Source organism: Archocentrus centrarchus, chromosome 2 (genome assembly GCF_007364275.1).
Source record: "Archocentrus centrarchus isolate MPI-CPG fArcCen1 chromosome 2, fArcCen1, whole genome shotgun sequence".
Lineage (NCBI taxonomy): Eukaryota > Metazoa > Chordata > Actinopteri > Cichliformes > Cichlidae > Archocentrus > Archocentrus centrarchus.
Genome location: NC_044347.1, coordinates 10,068,508 through 10,087,418, shown reverse-complemented (window position 1 = coordinate 10,087,418; position 18,911 = coordinate 10,068,508). Strand labels below are relative to the sequence as shown.

General features: G+C 38.9%; 1 protein-coding gene across 1 annotated transcript; it reads right to left on the bottom strand.

Annotated features, from left to right (window-relative positions):
• Positions 1-1,434: 1,434 nt before the first annotated feature.
• Positions 1,435-18,456, bottom strand: cybb (cytochrome b-245, beta polypeptide (chronic granulomatous disease)). The gene is made up of 14 exons (XM_030749268.1): positions 18,395-18,456; positions 16,683-16,741; positions 15,831-15,923; positions 13,041-13,151; positions 12,523-12,607; positions 10,657-10,805; positions 8,465-8,646; positions 7,251-7,383; positions 7,048-7,140; positions 6,635-6,888; positions 4,772-4,934; positions 4,327-4,473; positions 3,975-4,099; positions 1,435-2,788 (listed from the first exon to the last, which is right to left on the bottom strand). Exons 2-14 carry the CDS (start codon positions 16,725-16,727, stop codon positions 2,671-2,673), a joined length of 1,698 nt encoding a protein of 565 aa, XP_030605128.1. The 5' UTR covers positions 16,728-16,741; positions 18,395-18,456; the 3' UTR covers positions 1,435-2,670.
• Between the last annotated feature and the right edge of the window lie 455 nt (positions 18,457-18,911).

The following is an 18,911-nucleotide window of genomic DNA, read 5'->3' as shown; positions in this document are numbered from 1 at the left end:
TTTTTTATGGGCTTTTGATTTAAAGATTTCCAATTCATGCTTTATTTTATGTTTACATGCATGTTTTTAGCCAATTTTTGGATCAAGATTTGATTATGGCAGCATTTAACATTCTGCCTGTTCTTTTTTTAGAGAATGTTCATGAAATCCTCAAGTAATGTTTTAATAACTTTCTTTTACTTAAAGTAAACCCCGCAGATTATACAAATATATGACCCATGTGTTTTTTTCCACCAGTAGTAAAAGTACAGAAGTATTTGTTCAGCAAAAAGTCCCCATTCAAGGTTTTCTTTAATCCTTAATGGAATAATGCTTTCACTGCTGACTGGAGGACTTGACCCATTCCTTAGTGGGATAAAAGATTATTCATGCCTGCCTTGCACCAGTGTCGCAGACAGACGTCAGATGTTGCAGTTGAACTAGGACAGCTTTGCTAAAGTAGGGATCAGCGTGCTGCTGTGACGGTGTTTCCACCCATCGATCCACCCGCGACACAAACTGGCTGAAGTAAACCCTCCTTAACCGGCAGTTTTTGTTCACTTTAAAATACCGATAAAGTCCGTCTGTCCTGTGAGGATAGTTTAAATATCCATCACCAGTTTGCTATGTATAAATCAGAAGAGGCTAAACTTAAAGTGTGTGACTGCAGATGAACTCGATCTTTATGTTTAGCTGATTTCTTGTAAACGTTGCTGCAGCAGTTTGTGTCTTTCTTGCAGAAATTTCTGCAGCATGCTCTATTTATGCCACCCAAGGGTATATAAGTAAGTAATCATATGCAGCTACAACTTTAAATGCACATTAGTGAATCAAAAATTATGATCCAAAACTTTCCTGCATTCTGCATACTCGAGACCTTTACCCGGGGTGCTTTATTTCTATTTTGATGCTAAAACTTGTGTATTTTAAATTTCATAGCAATATTACTTTTAAGTAAAGGAGGGAGCCCCCGCTCCTGTGCATGCTGCAAATAAAGAGGTGTGCTGTGTGCTGTGTCTTTTGCAGACACATTTTGTTGGTTTAATAAAAAACTTGTAAAAATGAAGAGAAACTTTTAAAGTCTTGAAGCTCCTCTCGACAATTAGTAACCAAAACCGTCGCAGAGTGTTTCTTCAAACGGAGCTTTTCTACCATTTATTAAACAGTACATACATTTGGCTCCTGAGGAAATGTATTCATTAATTAAATAAAGATGTCGCTGATTAAAAGCTTTCACAGAGAAGAAACCTTGCAGTCGATCAGCTGCATTCTCCTGCTTTAAAAGAAGCACAGGTGTCATTTTTTCCCCTGAAATATGAAAAGAATAAATGACTCATTCTGCTGTATAAAAAAAAGCAATAAAATGAGTTCTTGTGAAGTGCCCTTCATCGAGCTTCGACCACATTGAAACTGCTTTTGTTGTTGGTCAGGAGTGCAGTGAAGAGTCAGGAGGTTTGAGTTTGTTTTATTACGCATTAGTAATAACAGCATGTTTTTAACAGACTTCTCCATGAGTTCATGCTCATTTTTTTCTTTTAAAAACAGTAGTTCACACGGTGGTGAGTGCAAAAACTTACAGAAATATGACAAAACAGCTGAAAAAATGAAGCAATACACAGGCTGCATGTTAAGTACCACAACATGTACCCTTTATTTGAGGTCAGAGGAGGTCAGAAGAGGCTCGTTATTATGAAAATAAAAAGGTTGAACTACTTTTCTGCCTCGTTTGAAGATTTTTCTGACCATTGCCGTCAGATTTGGGCAGTTTTTAAAACATGTTTAGTTTCGTGGGTGATTAATTGAGAAAAAGCAATCTCACACTACACAATAAAATGCCATAGGGTCACCTTGCGGGACATTTTTCCGGAGCTTTAAGTGACGCAGGCCTTCATGAGTAGATCCGACCATGCATTTCACCCACATTTACCCCCCGGCCCACTTCCTGTTCTCATCATGCCAGAGAGAAACCATCCAGAGCTCTGAGCAGATCGCTGCTCTGCACAGAACAAAGCCTGCTGCTCTTTCCTGTTCTTATTGGATCAGATATTTCTACTTCTTTCAGAGAAATCAGGAGATAATCACACAGCAGAAGATTGCATCTGATTGGTCAATTTTTCCCTGAAACAAGCTTTAAAAAAAAAAAGAATGAAAGAAAAGTGTTTATGCTCTTATCAAAAAACACAGCAACACAAAAGCACAAAGCATCCAGGAGCTTGTTTGATCCGTGGAGGACATTTGCAGTCTCTGCAGCAGCCAAAGCTTTAGAGCCTTCTTCCTCTTCCTCCGTCCAGTCTGGGAATTCAAACCTCTTTTAAAAAAGAAGAATCCACGTCTGGCACAAAGGTAAATCAATGAGGTGGGAAAAAGAGAGAGAGAAAAAAAAGGGAAGAAGCATTTTGAAAGCAGTAGTTTCACTTTTTTAAGAAACACAAAAGGAGAAGACAGTAATATAGAAAATACCACAAGGCTTCTTTTGAGTAACAATGCCATCCTTGCAAAATGTCTGCAGCGAAGACGAGAAGCTCACGCTCACGCCTGTCGCTGATGAGCGGCCGCTCGTTACAGGTGTTAATTTAGTCGCTTGTGGTGTAAAATTCAGAGCAAACTTGATGTGGACTCATAATCAGGCAGCTACTTGGAACGTTTCCTTTCTTATTGTGATCCGGCTGCCGTATGTTTTTACTTTTTTTTTTAGAAGTTTTCTTTATTGAAGATGAACTTGACATCAGCCTCTGAATGAGACAGACACTGTTTCTCCAGAGCTTTCCCCAGCATAGGTGGGCCGCACAGGAACACACCGACTTTAGATCTGCAGGGGGGAAAAAATAATCACAGCTTTACTAACTATAGTTACAGTTATTTAGCAGCAGATATGCTGGTAATTCTGCTCAGCGGTCACACTTAAACTTCTTCAGAAAGCAGCAAATCTATTTTTCTATGGCGTGGAGTGAGGCAGTGAATTAGCAGTGAAACGTTCCCAGCATTTTGTTATATTTCATGATTCAAAACTTACCTCAGAATAACTGAATTTACATGTTTGGATATCTATGCCTTCATAATAACCTACACTCTAAGCAGCAATAACAAACTTACTGCTTCCTATAGGCAGTCAGATGCAGTGTTATAACTTAAACTGTAGTACTGATACTACACTGTAACACAAACACATTGAAATCTTCAGAAAAAGTAACAGGACATGTATTTAAAAATGAAGTTTTCACTGCAGAAAGTGGCCTCCATCACTGGAATATCATCATTCGTGCACTCGTGGGTAAGTTTGTGCAGGCCTGCAGCTAACGATGATTTCCAATTTAGATTGATGTACAGATTGTTTTCTTATTTGATTAATTTATGAATGGTAAAATGTCAGAAAAAATGATGAAATGACCATTAACGTAAACCAAAGTGGCGCCTTCATGGAAATTATTGCTAATAAATTAAACAAATTAACACAATTAAAAGAAAAAAACTGAAGTTGGTATTATCACAAAATGATAAAATACAACCTATATATATATATATTTATATAAATAACCAGATAAATGAAATGAAGATGCTCCTGTTTATGCCTTTTAGTATTTAACTACACACAAACAGGTGTATATTTTTATTGTGAGGTAACTGTATATAATATTTCACTCTGAGCTGTAGGTGAGCTAAAGCATGAGGCAGCATGATAATGAAATTCTCAAGTGTCAAAAGTACTAAAGTACTAAAGTAAAGTCCTTGAGTAAACCTACTTAGTTATATTTTACAGCTGCTTAAACATGGGTAAAGTGGAGGAAAATATACTAAATATTTCCTATTCTTTTCTATTCTTTTATAACAGAGTAATTCAACGTGCTGATGATTTCTCCCAGTTTACCAAAATTGCTCAATTTTGCAGTAACTTGATCTTCAGTGAGTTTTTAGAGAACACAGCAGCTTGGCATCATCCACCTGAGATTATGAACTGTGTCTGTTTACAGAGTGATGATAAAGAGAAAGAGGTTCACCTCGGATGCCGTGATTCAATATTGGTGAACTCGTTGTCCCAGTTAGGTTTCCCGTAAAAAGTCTTCTGCTTCAGCCCGGTGATGGGATCGTTCTCCGCCTCGTGGTGAACACGGAAATGAGCTGCCTGATAACGGAAAACACAGACGGATGTCACTTCTGATTTTTTTTTTTAATGATCCAGTGATTAATTCAAGAACCACATGCAATAAACCAACTGCACCTCTAATTGTTTCATAACTTTCATAACATTTCATCAACGCAATATCTTACCTCATTTTACTTTTCACCATACATCCACCTAGTTTAAGAGGAACTTACAGTAAAAAAACATCCACATCCCCGCCTTCATACCTCCTGCTCCTTCCAGCGGGTGAGGTAGATGTTGTAGCTGAGGAAGTCCATCATGCCTTTCTCCGTCATCTGGCGCTCCAGAGACTGCAGCAGGTCTGCAAACCACTCGAAGGCTTCGGTCTCAGGACACAGCCAGTAGAAGTAGATCTGGTGAGGAATCACTTTATTAACCAAACATTCACTTCTTCTTACTTCCATTTACCTCTTTATTACAAACTCGCCTATTTAGCACTTTTTTTTTAAAACTCAATTGAAGCTCTCAAATAATTTTATGCAGCAATAATTTTACCATAAACCCTTAATAAACTTGAACGCCCACTAGGCCACATAGGACCACTATGAATGAAGACTATGTGATATAGTAGTTTGTTTGGACTACATAATTGCCTTGATTTAACACTAGAACTACCAGACTCCTGCCAAATGGCAAACAGTTCTCTCTCACCTTCTTAGTGAAGACATCTTGGTTGTTCTGGATGCGTTTGTACCACACAGACTTGAGGATGGAGGCAAAAGGAGTCACTCCAATTCCTGCGCCCACCAGCATGACCACCTCGTAACGAAACACGTCCTCGCTGGCGGTACCGAACGGACCGTCTATGGCCATCCTGAGAGCAAAATATAAGCAGAATGTACTTTTATCCTGCTTTCACGCTTCTCTGTACTGTCGAGTCCGAGTTTATTTACACAATTTCGTCTTACAGATTCACTTTCTTCCTCTGCAAAAGAGGTTGCCTATTGTGGCTTAATGCACAGCTTGGACTGAAGATAGTTTGACTGGCATTAAAACTGATTAACAAATTAATTGTGATTGTGATCTTTGCCATGATTGAGTAGCCTTATGTTTGGGACACAGTGCCTTCTTAAGGAATCTTTGAGTGGGGCTTGATTGGTCATTGTTGCTAAACAGTTAGTATTTGCAGGCGTGGTTTTTTAAATTTTGCATGCACTTTGTTGCAATTTTGGCAACAGTGAGCTAGAAGAATTTTTACATCTTGAGGACAATGAAACTTGGTTGGTCATACTACTGTACATTAAATCACTGCCATGGTTTGTGCAAAGGTGTTGTGCTGTTGTTTTGCCATCACAGGTGGGGCTGGGCTGTTCATCCTGGACTTTGAGCAACTAAGTGTGTCGACGGCGGATGCTTTTGATGGGATATTGTGCTGTAAATCAAGCACTGAGATCTAGAATTGCTATTTGGTTCCGATCTAAAAATGAAAGATATGCTTCAACATTTTGAATATACATTCAGATGATCTTCTCTGTTTGGACTTTTTGTTTAATATTTTCTTAAGACGTACTATAATCTCCTGAAGATGATAAGATATTCCATAATTGTCTTATTTTTCCTTGTTATTTTTAACTTGATGATTATTGTGGCCCAAGAATTCATGGCATATTTTCACAACATCTACAGAAAATTTGACATTTAAATAACAATAATGATTTCCTTTAGTGCTTCTAATCTTTTACTTTTTATTCTCCTTTATCTGTGTTTTATCAGATTAATTATACTCAAGTTACAGGTTTGGGGAGGTGGGGATAGGCTGTGTAACCGGCACCATACAAAGATTTACACAAGGAACTACAGTATTACACAATTATTTGCGATGTTGTCATGTGGTATCTGTGCAACTTGTCTCCAAAAGTGGCCAAGGGTTGCACAGCTTCCAGCAGCCATGGATGCACAGAAGACATGGCCATTTTGAGTCAACGCTCCATACGTGAAGCCAGCATCAAGTTATCTATGAATGTTCTACTTCAGCTTTTGCTTAGAAACAGTTCACAGCCAATTGTAATGTGTAAATTTTTTTAAATACCAGTTCTTTTTGTTGTCATGTGGAAGAGCTCTTGTTTGTTTTGCCTTTAAGCAACTTAAAAAATAGAATATTTGGCGTGTTATTAAAGAATAACTGAAGGCTCGGTCACTGTTTGGGTTGCTAGCAAGTCCAATCAAAGTGTATCCAAGCAAGCAGCAAACTGCCCTTAAGGTGATTTCATCAGAGGCAGCGGCTCAAAATAAAGGCCTCATTCTGGTCTAAAGAAAGCAGTAAAGTGTTCCAATTTTCCCAGCAGGTCCACTGTGAAAAGATTGTATTGTTAATATTATATGATTTTTACCATTTCTCCCTCTCCACTCTTCCCCTATATGAGGGGAGCACAACAGGCATATACAATAAACCACTCAGGGCTGTAAATAGAAACCCTCCTGCCAGCTTTTCAAAGGAGTGCTGGATAGGTGGCAATCAAATGCAATCACAGGCAATTTCAAGCACAGTTTTCCTCTGTTATCCATCTTCCTTACTTGGGCAGGGTCCAGGCCTCCAGAGGTTCATTTGTGTTTCCTCCACAGGCCTCATACAGCGCCTGAGTCCAGTCCCCGACAATACGGATGTGGGCGCTGAAGTAGTCTTCCTCGGGGGCAGAGGTCAGGGTGAAGGGGTGCCACTCGAGCCTGGAGACAGACGGACACTGGATGAAGACGTACTGCCCCACCTCCATATGGAAGCCTTTCTTCTTCATCTGCAGCTCCAGAGTCTTGGAAGGGTGCATCACCACCTGTGGGCCAAGTACAGGGTAATAGATTTAGAATTATGATTATTTATTTAGCCTTTATGGTCACACATCAGTATTTTCCACTACAAGTCAAACAAGTGAAACAAACTTGGTGCATGGTCTCATTAATGTTTATATGAGTGTAATCAAGTCCAGACATGCCTTAGTAATGACCACTTTTTGGTGGGATCGATAGATGCGAACAATCCTCTCACACACATAGAGGATCATGGGACCCAACACCCACTTCCATGTCTGGAGAAAGGGAAAACGTTGGATGAAGTAGTTTTCTTAGAAGCCTGATAGATAATGCAACTTTCCAAATGTCTTTTTATTGGTTGTAAGTTTAGGAAATCAAAGCTCACCCCTGGTGGGTTTCCAGCAAACTCTGGCACAGCACAGCCGGACCCATTTATACCCCAGTTTTCAAAATCGTCAGCACAGTGTTCAGGTATATTTGTCTTCAAGCTCTCCGTCGTCTGTCCTCGCACAATACGCCTACAATCAGAAACACACGGAGCAAGGGTGAGCAATTCATAAAAATCATTGTTTGAAGAAAAACCTGTGGAGTTAACATTAGTTTAATGGAGAGTTTCTTTTATTTTATATATGAACTCTATATGAACTATATGGACAAGAGTACTGTCCCAGGTAGTCATGGAAACCCATGCATTCCTAAATGCTCCACTTGGGACATGTTTGAGTCAAGACCAGAATCATAAGGTACTGGTTTTCTGTTAAAACTAAGATCTTTTTGAGTTAAGACAAAGATCCAGCCCAAATGTCCAAGTCTTAACCTCTGGGACTGAAAAATGAAGGCAAACTGCAGTTCCTCCAGTGGCCACTTGAGGCTGGGAGTCAAGAGGGAGTCAGTTCCCACAGACGCCCATGTTAAAATTCTCAACTTTATACCAGAAATAAACATGATTAAAACCTACTACAAAAGCAGTTTTGGCCTCTATGGATAGTAAAACTCATCCATCTGGATTCTGATAGAAGTGATGATTATAGTCAGTAGCTGCAGACACAGACACGGACAGCTGCACAGACCATGATTCATTCCTGTTAATCTCCTCTGAAGTCTGCTTCATGTCCATAAAGAAACACCTGCATAGGTGGTGCATTGTAGCACAGGTTCTCGTGGACAAGTCACAAAAAATGTTCAAAATGTTGTCAGATCACAAAAATTTTGCAGACAAAATTGACATTGGCCCATACCAAGCTTTGCATACTTGTTGAAGCATAAACATTGTCACCCACAATAGTGGCATGGCCTCTTTGGGTGTCGCTGCTACTTGTCTGCTATGGATCACCTGAATTAATTGCTGTACACACAGGTCCAACAAGTCCATGTTACAGTTTTGGTGAGTTAAATTCTAGTGCATTATTAGTTGCACATATCTCTGCATTGTACCCATACAGTTTGTGGATGCAGCTCTGGTCAAGATAGAAACCTTTTCATTGAGGACAAAAGATTTTAAGAGGAAATACTGACAGGTTGGGAAAAAAAGGTACAAAATTTTAATAAAAAGAAAATAGCTAGCAGTGCTTTTGTGCCTGAACTTTTGTGCCATCTTACGCGTAGCCGTGAAACACCAGGCCGATGAAGAAGATGACGAAGAGATGATGCGTGTACCAGAACACCTCAAAGTATGACCTGCGGATGACCTCCATGGATGAAGTGATGATGAGGATGAGAGCTAGAGTGATGACCACACCTGTCAGCCCGGCGACGGTGGTGAACATGACGATGGTAGGATTCTGTAAATGCAGTTTACAGATGACATTTTTAGCACATGGTCTCTTGAAAAAGGTCACACAGATGAGTAATCTGTTGTGGGTCGAGGTCCAGTGTCATCACCTCAGTTCCTCAGTTGCTCTAATTTTAACCACCACCCCTGCAGGCCTCGTTTATTGACTAACTTCCCCATTTACTAAATGGTTGTGTTGTTATAGTTCCCCTCACTGCTGAAGCTGTTTGACAAAAGGTAACTAAACCAAGAAGGAAGCATGTTTAAATGTAGGAAAGGCACGGTGGTCCTGAGGAGTCACACATAGTGCAACTTAAGAAAACACCAGCGAACAGAAAAAGGTTGCAAAAACACACACAAACAAACAAACAAAAAATACAGGGGAAGTAGAAAAAAAAATAAATAAAAAAAATCACAAAACCCACACTGGACAAAAAAGGCCTGTATCAGGTCAAATCTGGAACACTCTGGCAGATCCAGCTTTATGGATCTGCCACATATCTGTAATGTTTCCAGAGAGAATATGGGAAGATCTGATCTTTCACAGATGTTTAAATGGATATTATCCGAGTATGTAACAGATGTTCATTCAGAGTTTGGATGTTTCAGGGTCCAATCTTGTCCATTTACAGAGAAAACTCCAAAACAGATCCGTCAAAGATCTGGTGCGCATTCAACAGGATATTGTCCGCATCTGCTGAAAGATACTGAGGTGTCATATCTTGGATAGTACTGTATTTTAGTGCTTTTATTCCAGTGTCAATAGAGGCGTTTTGGAGAGTCAATAAGGTACATGGCTAATGGCAACATATATCTACAGCGTTATACAAATCATGCAATTAAAACACATATTGCCTGCATCTTTCTTTCTCTCACAACACAGACGACCCCTCCACTTTTGTTTGTGTGTGTGTATGTGTGTGTGTGTGTGTGTCTCACTGCGATCCTTTGCATGTTCTGGTTTGACTTCTACAGCTGTTCTGCCACCTTATTATCTCCCTAAAAACACTTCCGCTGTGTTTTTTTTCTACTTCCATTGTGCTTCAGATAACCTCTCTTGTATTTTTTCCATTTCTGTTGGGTTTTCTCCTGTTATCATATGCTCTTTTTTTTTTTTTCATCACCACCCAAGCACTTCTGGTTAGATGCAATCTGCATTTCATTGCGCTGTACTTGTGACATATGCAATGACAATAAAAGGAATCTAATCTAATCTAATCTAATCTAAAAAATGTATTTAACTTCCACTGTGTTTTGTGCACTTTTACTTCTTCCTATTTGCTGGTATTTTCCTAAGTTGCAGTGCATTAGACCTCTCTGCCACCACAGGAAGCTGACTTTGATGCATGAAACACCAAAAACAGCTAAAGTAAAGTACTCTAAGAATAAAAAGTACTGGTCTGATGAATCACTTTTCTTTTTTTTTTTCTTTTTTTTTTTACATCGGTTGGATGGCTGGGTGCATGTGCGTCATTTATCTTGGAAAAAATATGGCTGCACTACGTTAAAAAGGCAAGCCAGCAGAGGCAGTGTGAAGCTTTGGGCAATGTTCTGCTGGGAAACCTTGAGTCCTGGGTGCAATGATCTGATATATCAAATTTAGTCAGAAGGAATGGGGCAGTAGTTAAAAATGTAGGATTAATCAGAGTATCTGTAAAGAGTATCATCAGTGAAAAAAAGCCATGAGTCCACATATGGTTAAATCTGATGGTACTGGCATACTAACATGTCTAGCTTGCATTTCATTTAATGAAGAATTGCATTTGAAAGCTGCAAACTGTATCTGTAAAGAGGAAATTTCTCAACTGAGAACATTTCTGAGGACAAAACCCATTTAAAAAAAAGGGAAGTTCACCAGATGATGTAATACCACTTTTCTCATTAGCACCAAATTTAGTAATAAGCAGTGGGGATTTCAGACAACATAAGAAGCATTAAACCACTCTTATGACTAACCACACTGTGTGATTTTTGTATTAAAAAGGAAAACATAAAAGCAGCCTGGTAACCAACCACTCACCGTCTCATTTGTCCTGATGGGGTTGAGGAAGGAGGCATTGTCCCCATTACCAATTTCTGACAGGACAAAGGTCAGAAGGCTGGTGTTGCGATTGAGCTGGGCATCCATAAAAAACTCAAAGTTGAACAAATGTGCGCCTATGTGCACGGCTACAAGAAAGAGAGAGAAAAAGGAAACTTATCACTAAATATTCAGCAGGTTTTTTCATCTTGAACCCATAAAGCTGGCAAGTGTGCTAAATATTAACTAAATAATTTGATAAATAAATCGGATGTCATTTGGTTTCAAGCAGTATGATGATATTAATGTATATATAAAAAAAACCTCAGGCTGATAATCTGGAAAATTATGAAGTGCTTAATCTGTGAAGTAATATTTGATAATTATTTGTTAATTTAAAATCCTGTATATTTGTATATATGGTTTTAATTATTTCATAAGTTTCACTGACTACAAATACTACCTGCTTGAAACCTTGGAGGGGCTTTTTTAGACTGATCATTTTTTTAAATGCCCAAGTTAAAATGTTGTCAGTCATGCTTGTTTCAACTTTTCAAAATTTCCAGATGTAAATTATTCTTGTCCAATAAAGCTTTATATAAAGTCATAGGGTCAGAATGCTGCCTCCTGCTCCAGGAAATGTGAGCTCATTACTGCTGTACCAGCAAGTTTACAGTACACTGACAAATTCTGTACTTATGAAAAAAAATGACTCATCGCTTTAAAGCTTTAAATAGCCTTGCTGTGAAGAATATCACTCCTTACTGCCATGTGTGCTGGCAAGTGAATGGAGTGGTGTACCTCAGGGCTCTATCATAGGTCCCCATATATTTAATATCTATATATCTAATTCAAGAGTGCTGTTGCACACTTAAAAACCTGAACCCCCCCCCCCCCCCCCCCCAATAGTGCTGGCCTGTGTAAGTTTCCTGGCTAGAAAGCTGTCTTCACTCTCATCAAAATATAAGAGGAAGTGGTGTCTTTCCTTGAAAATTTGATGCAAAAACATAAACAACACCGGCTATTGGCTATAAATTACTAATACTACTCAGTCACATGTAAAGTGCTAATGCCAATATGTAATATGTACCAACCACCTTTTTTTAAATGAACTTTTTATATAAATAAATTTAAATAAATATGTAACTATACATACTTGCGAGTAATTTCAAGCTGAATTTTTGTTATTACTGCGGCACACCTGCAGTACCTGGTGGGCCACGGCCCCCACTGATCTAGAGGCTTTCCTAAGCACCTTAGGAATTTGCTTGCTTTGAAATATTATAATTGTGGTAACAGCATAAATATCCTCATGCGGTTAAAAAAAAACACATCTGTAATAATGATATTAACTACATTTTGTGTATTTGAGTGCTTCAGAAATGTTGATTATAATTGTGGAGTTCGTCAAGGTTCTTTCAAAGATCTTCTTTTTTTTTTTTTTAAATATCTGTGCTCCAAAGTCTAATAAGCTTATAATTTAATCAGAAGAAAAGCCACATGAAGAGAGAGGCCATAACCATTAACTGCCACAGTGGTTATTATGAATAGGAGATATGAAGCTTTTCTGACAGCTCCAATAACTTTCCAATAACTAGGCATTACATTACATCATTAAATGCTGTTTTTTTTCCTCTGAGTTAATCTAAGATGGGAAAATCTAAAGTAATCTAAGAATTACTCATTACTCAGTCTCTTTCAATGGAATATGGAATTTCATCATGAGCTCCATATTCCACTGAACAGATTCTGACTAACTTGTAAAAATAAAACTGGCTACAATGTTGTCATGTTTTTATCAACCACAACCTCTCTCAAAACTTAGATATGCTCACTCTACAATTTTCAGGAAAAAAAAAATATTACCTGTATGGAAGGCAATCATGTAAGCCACCAGTTTGTGAAAAGTGAGGTTTCGATCTAGTTGCCGAGCTGCTGTGCGACTGCAGCACTGAATTCAAATGAGAAACATTAAAAAAAATTCATTAATGAGTGATAAACCATTACAACATAAACAAACAACAACAACAACAATAAAACAAACAGCCAATCACATGACAGCAACTCAGTGCACAGTTGTTGGTGCCAGACAGTGGAAAGTGATGGTCTGCTGGGATTTTCCCACACAAGCAGATGAAAGCATGGATCAATCCTGCCGTGTATCAGCAGATCAGGCTGCTGCTGCTGGTTTAATGGTGTGGGTAATATTTTCTTGGCACACTTTGGGTGCCTTAGCATTAACTGAGCATAATTTACATGCCACACAGCCTGAGTACTTCTCCTGACTATGTCCAGCCCTTTATGACCACAGTGTACCCATTTAATGATGGCTGCTTTTGTTTTGTGGTAAGCCTGATTTAAATGTATTTATTTTTAATGAATACCTGTATGGTGCCACGAAGAATGGAGAGGAGGTTTCTGCAGACTGGCAGCAGAATGAGCATGCAGTTGAAGTTCAGGCAGGCAGCAGGAGCTCTGGCCCAGGACAAAGCATGCTGTGGGGTTGATAAAGAACAGTGTTTTAGTCTAAAATGCACGTGGGTTAGTTTTAACATTCATTTCCATCACGAGTCATGGATAACGTCTCAGTGGAAGGAGATGAAGAGTGTTTTTATAAACCTGAAACTTAACCATTAACAGGTGTAAGGAGAAAAGAAGAACTGGAACTGTAAATGGAAATGTCACTTATGAACCACATGTAAAGCAGTATTTACTCTAGCAAGTTTTATGGAAGTCGTTACACCCTGCAGGAGCTGGGATAGGATCATTTAATACTGGCAGTCACAGACTCCATAGATGTTGACATTCATTTTAATTTAAAACCAAATCACTGATATTATAATGCACCCATATATTATCAAGATCCTCTAATCCCCAACAGAGCCCTGATGAGTTGGAGCTAATCCCAGTTGGCTCACTTTCTTCATTTATTCATCTTATTCCATCACAGTGTTATTATACTGCAGTTACAGAGCCGCTAAATGCTGGTGAGAATACACGTGCGCCCTCACCACATCAATAATTAAATTCATCTTAACATGGTATTGTTAACCTCAAACCCAGGTCCTCATCCCCAAATCACCATATCAACTCTTCCTTCAGTGTAAATGATTCATTTTCTAAGCTTCTTTTGGAGCTCACTGTTTTTTTTTTGACACTTTTGGGAATGCACTCTGTCGAAAGACGCATTAAGGCAACCGCACCGAATACCGTTCCTCATCTCTGCATATTAAAATTTGAAAAACAGAAAGTACGTGCTGCTGTGTTTCACTTCTGCTGGCCCGAAGCCAGATGTGCAGCTGCCAGTCCAAAGTCAGTGTGTCATGAAGCCAGCTGTGACCTACTTCCCTTCTCTGTGCGCAGGTTAGCTTGCGGAAAAGAAGGTGGTGTAGATGATTAACACGATTATCATGACAGTTTATCAGGTGTAAGCTGCCCGCATTCATCACTGAGTGCTGTTGCTGTTATTCATACGAATCTCTGCAGCACGTGGAAGCCTGATGGGAGTGGACTTTGGTTCTGACAGACAGGATCATTCAAACCTCCATCCATCCATCCATCCATCCATGGATGGATGGATGGATGGATGGATGGAATGGAATGGAAATCCAGCGATATCTCACAGTCATGTTAATGAATTTAAACAGAATAAACATCACATGGTTTCAGTTTAGTGATAATTAGCAGAGTACATTTGTTACTTAAATCAGCTTTCTTTATTTTCATATTTGGTCACATAATGTTTCTAACAGTGACTGTGTTTGCACTTAATTAGCAATGTAATTATTATTTTTCTTTTTATTACAGGAAAAACAATTTTAAATAGCATTAAAAATTATACTTTGTGCTTTACTCACACTTAGACAAATCTGTTGTTTGGCAGACGTCAAGAAAGCAATTTAATAAACTAATTAATTTGTAGCATTAATATTTCACTTTGGAGCCGATCAACGCTGCTACCCTGTACCATCCATAACTATGATCAGGTCAGAGGGAACAATCATTAATGGTCACAGTGGTTATTAATTCTTTCAGGTGGTCCAATTAATTGCAGAAGTGTCAACAAAGTGGGCTGACAGGTTTTGCTCCAGTGCTTCCCAAAAACAAACTGTAGCCACACCCAAAGGGAACGGCGCTTCCTCTTTGCAGGATTTTAACCAGTTCTATTAATTTGCATTGCGCTTTTTTAAGTTTAATAGCCAAGTGGTCATAATTTGACCAAATCATTTGGGCTTGTTTTGCAGCCACAGGACCTGGGCACCTTGCAGTCTCTGAGTCACCCATGAACTCTTCTGTAAGCCAAAGTGTTCTAGAGTCAGATGTGAGAACATCTGTCTGACAGCTGAACAGGGCAATGATCCCAAGCACAGCAGCTAATCCACAACAGAATGGCTGAAAAACGAAAGAAGTGCTGCAACGACCCAGTTAAAGTCCAGACCTCGACCTGACTGCGGTGGGGCTTAAGAGAGCTGTGCATAAACAAATTCTTCCCAAAATCAATGAAATGAAGCAACTTTGTAAAGAAGAGTGGACCAAAATTTGCCCACAACAATATGAGAAACTGACAGAGTCACACAGGAAACCATTAATTCAAGTTAATGTGAAAAACTGTCTTTTTCACATAACTGCATACTTTCTTGTTAAGCTAACAGAGTGTAAGTAGACCAGTCCTTACAGATGTGGGATTTCAACTGCAGAGCCCAGTTCTTACAGCTAAAGTAGCCCAGTGTGAATAGATTTATATGTATAGATAACCCTCATGGGTTGAGTTGATCTTGCTAACATATGAAACATATTGGAAAATCTTCATAATCTAGCAGCTAGAACTATAAAAATATATTTCTTCTTAGCTCACGATTGTTGAACACGTTGCCAGGGCTCTGAACTGTATCACTTCTGCATTCTGCTGCAGACATACAGTCTGCAAAAAACGAGCAGTGGGTGGGCTTCAGGGTCTGCTTTAAGCAGTTTGATGTAAGACTGGAAACTTTTACTGTTTCTGCAATTTAAGGAAATGAAAAAGACCAGGTCCTGTTTTCTTTTTCTTTTTCTTTTTTCTCTTTGTTTCATATTTCCCCAAAACTTTTGAAAAAGGTGCGGTTGTGTGTTTAGCAGCCGACACAGTTTGAAGAGAAAGTCTGTGCAGCAGAACTGAAGCTGCAGGTGGGACTCACCCCAAGCAGGACCCTGGTGTAAAACCACCTCTGGACCAGGAAGTTCATGTAGAACTGGACAAACAGGTAGGCATTGATCCCCAGCCATACCAGCTGTAAGAGACACCCAAACACATGCAGGTTTAAATTAGATCCAAACAAAGTTCAGGGTAGAAAATAGCATCTTTATTAATGTCACTGTTATTTTTTTTTTCACATCAGGAGTGGCTCACAAATCCCAGATAGTACAAACATGACTTAAATGCATGAATTTAAGTCCCACTAAAACAATGATGTATTTTCATTGAATTGCTCAGAGAATTTTTTTTCAGCCACTAAAGACGGCTTTTCTTTCTTCACAGGAGAAGCCAGACTTGTCAAATATTTAGAATTATTGATCATTTTTGTAGAAACTTCGGGGTCCAGTTTGCAATTTAGAAGCTAAATTTGCTCAAATTTATGCAAATATGAAAATTAATGCACTTTCATGATTTTACTCTTGACAGAGAAGAGCAATCAGATCTGTGAGCATCATCTACAGCAGCTATTTTTTAATCTCAGCCAATTAAAACTCAATGTTAGGGTTCAATTAAACATGTTTAATGCTTTCAACCACAGCCTGTTTCATTTTTTTTTTCATATTAATAAAACAAATCGGCGGCATGCTGAATAAATAATGACTATAGGTAGAACAGCAGTCTATAATGACCGATGGGAACTTTTAGATTGTTTTTAAAATGAAGATAAGTTGGCATTAAAAAACAAACAAACCCCTTCATGGGTGCATTTCATAGCAAATAAACCTGAAAAAAATCAAATCACACCACAAAAAACAAACCAAAAACCAAAAAAAGAGGAAATCAGTAAACTCACAATAACAAAGATTGAGAGTCCCTCGTTGGCGACGAAGTTGCTCATTCTGAAATGTGTTTCTGAAAGGAGTGTGTGAAGGAGAGCACGTTACTGTGATGATATAGAGGGAGGCAGGAAATGGTGGAGGAGGTGAGTGAGGGCTGCAGTGACTGATTACTCATTTTACAGTCTTTCTCGGGGTGCTAATAAGGAAGTGGCCTTTCATGCTTCGGTCAGAAAGAGTTTCCTTCCCATAATTCCTCCAGTCACTCTTAATCAAAGTTTGAGTAAGTGACAGTTAGTCAGAGGAGAAAGATAGATCAGCAATGAACCCTGAAGTCAAAAAAGGGAAAAAAAAAAATATTTTCATTTTTCTGGCAAGGTGTGAAGGACTCTTTAATCAATTATTTTCTTTCACTTTCAGTCCAGAGCAGCAGCTAACAAGGATTAATCATTAATGGCTAATCTTAAATGACCAATTAGCCCTTTAGCCCATCTAATGTGCCCAAGATAATATTTATCTTATTTTGTTCAAAAGCTAAAGCTATTCAATTAAACATTATATTTAAAAAAAAAGCAAAAAACTAACAATGAATCCTCACAACGCAGAAGCTGACATTTTGATCCTCAATTACAGCTTCTCATTCACAGCACAGCTAAGGCTCGTACACAGGATAAGGTCAGTCTTATCCCAACTACTCAGCCAATCCTTCCAACACTTCCAGCTGGATCCAGAACATCACATACTTTCATTAGTGCTGAGTGCAGGGCAGCTTCATTAGATTACAAATATGTTTATTAAAAGAGGACCTATTTTGACTTTTTTCCTTATTTTCTGTCATATATTCTGTTCCAGTGAGCAGGCATGACCAAAGTTCAGGCTTCAAAGAGTGGATTTACTTTACATTTCAGGCTCACAGCTCTGGCTGAGAGAACAGCAGCCCCACCCACCTGCAGTTCAAACTGAGGGGCAACCAATCCGAATAAAGTTGGGATCAAGGTCTAACAACTAAACAGCTTATTTCTTATTTATATTTAAATTAAACTCCCCGTAGTCTGACATGAAGTACCAGATACACTCGCCCAATTTTAGAATCCCTCTCCTTAACCCTTTTGAGACACCCCAGGGGGCCAAAAATCAACTTAGAGAACCTTCTCACAAAGCCCTGATGACATCAAGAGCAAGAACAAAAATATGGATTGGAAATTAGCGTGATAAGTCCCGGAAAACTCAGATTTTTCTGGGCACATGGGGGCAGGAGAAACAAGTTATAACTGTCACATTGAGAATATCACTTTTAAAGCCTGGTTTATGCTCATGGCAGTGAGTTTAACTTGTGTCAGCCACCCACAATATAGCTGCACCCCACAGCACGGATTACAAAATTGGAGACCAGCTACAAATGCACAAATCATGGCAGGCACATGATGTTCCCTTTGCCAAAGCAACAATGGCGAGCATACATTAGGTGTAAGGCTGATACCTGTACTGTAAAAGTATGAAAAGTATCCAGTGCAGTACTTCAAAATTCAGCATCCACATCATCTCATTAATGTAATGATACATAGTGCGTATAACTTTTAGTATATTTTCCAAATTGTGTCAACCTACATTTTCATTGTATTTTATTTTTGTGTAACTATTGTTTTGCTTGGCCTCTCAGCTGCTTATAAGAAAGAAACAAGAGTACAGCCTGACACGCAGATAAGAAATGACACTCTGAGTTTCTTACCAACATGAGCTGTGAGATGGATGGTGATCTTTCACAGGCAGCAGGAGTTGTTGAGTCCGAGGTGTGTTGAAACTCGAAGCGGTTTGGGAGGAACTAAGCACTTGATGGTGACATTGTGAAGTCTTGCCAGAGGAAGTTGGAGATTTCTAAACATGAAGTAAAACAGAAGGTGAATTTCCACATGCTTCCTGTTTCAAAGCAGACTGCAGCGACACCTGAACCACGCTCTAACTCTGGTTTACATTAGAATAGTACAGCAGAATAGAAAGGCACCAAAAATATTAGCACTTCTGAACGAAACACAGAGCAAAAGAGGAATGTTTCATTTGAGTGTTTGAGACTAATAACTGGAGCTTTTTGTGTCTTTGAAAAAGAAGCTTTACTCATCCTGAGTAAAAGAAAAGAGCTTTCAGCAGTGAGCTAATGTGTTTTTCCTGATGAAATGAAGAGATCTTGGGGTCCTTAAGGGTTGCAGAGAACTACAATAGGGTTGCAGAGGTTTTTTTTTTTTTTTTTT

Bases quoted from the DNA above. Each gene is read 5' to 3' on its own strand.
- cybb (XM_030749268.1), bottom strand. From the start codon at position 16,727: ATGAGCAACTTCGTCGCCAACGAGGGACTCTCAATCTTTGTTATT. The intron at 7,384-8,464 runs GTAAGATGGCAC...TTCTGATTGTAG, and splicing joins CTGGTGTTTCACGGCTACGC to GCGTATTGTGCGAGGACAGA. The intron at 4,100-4,326 runs GTATGAAGGCGG...TTCCGTTATCAG, and splicing joins CCCGCTGGAAGGAGCAGGAG to GCAGCTCATTTCCGTGTTCA.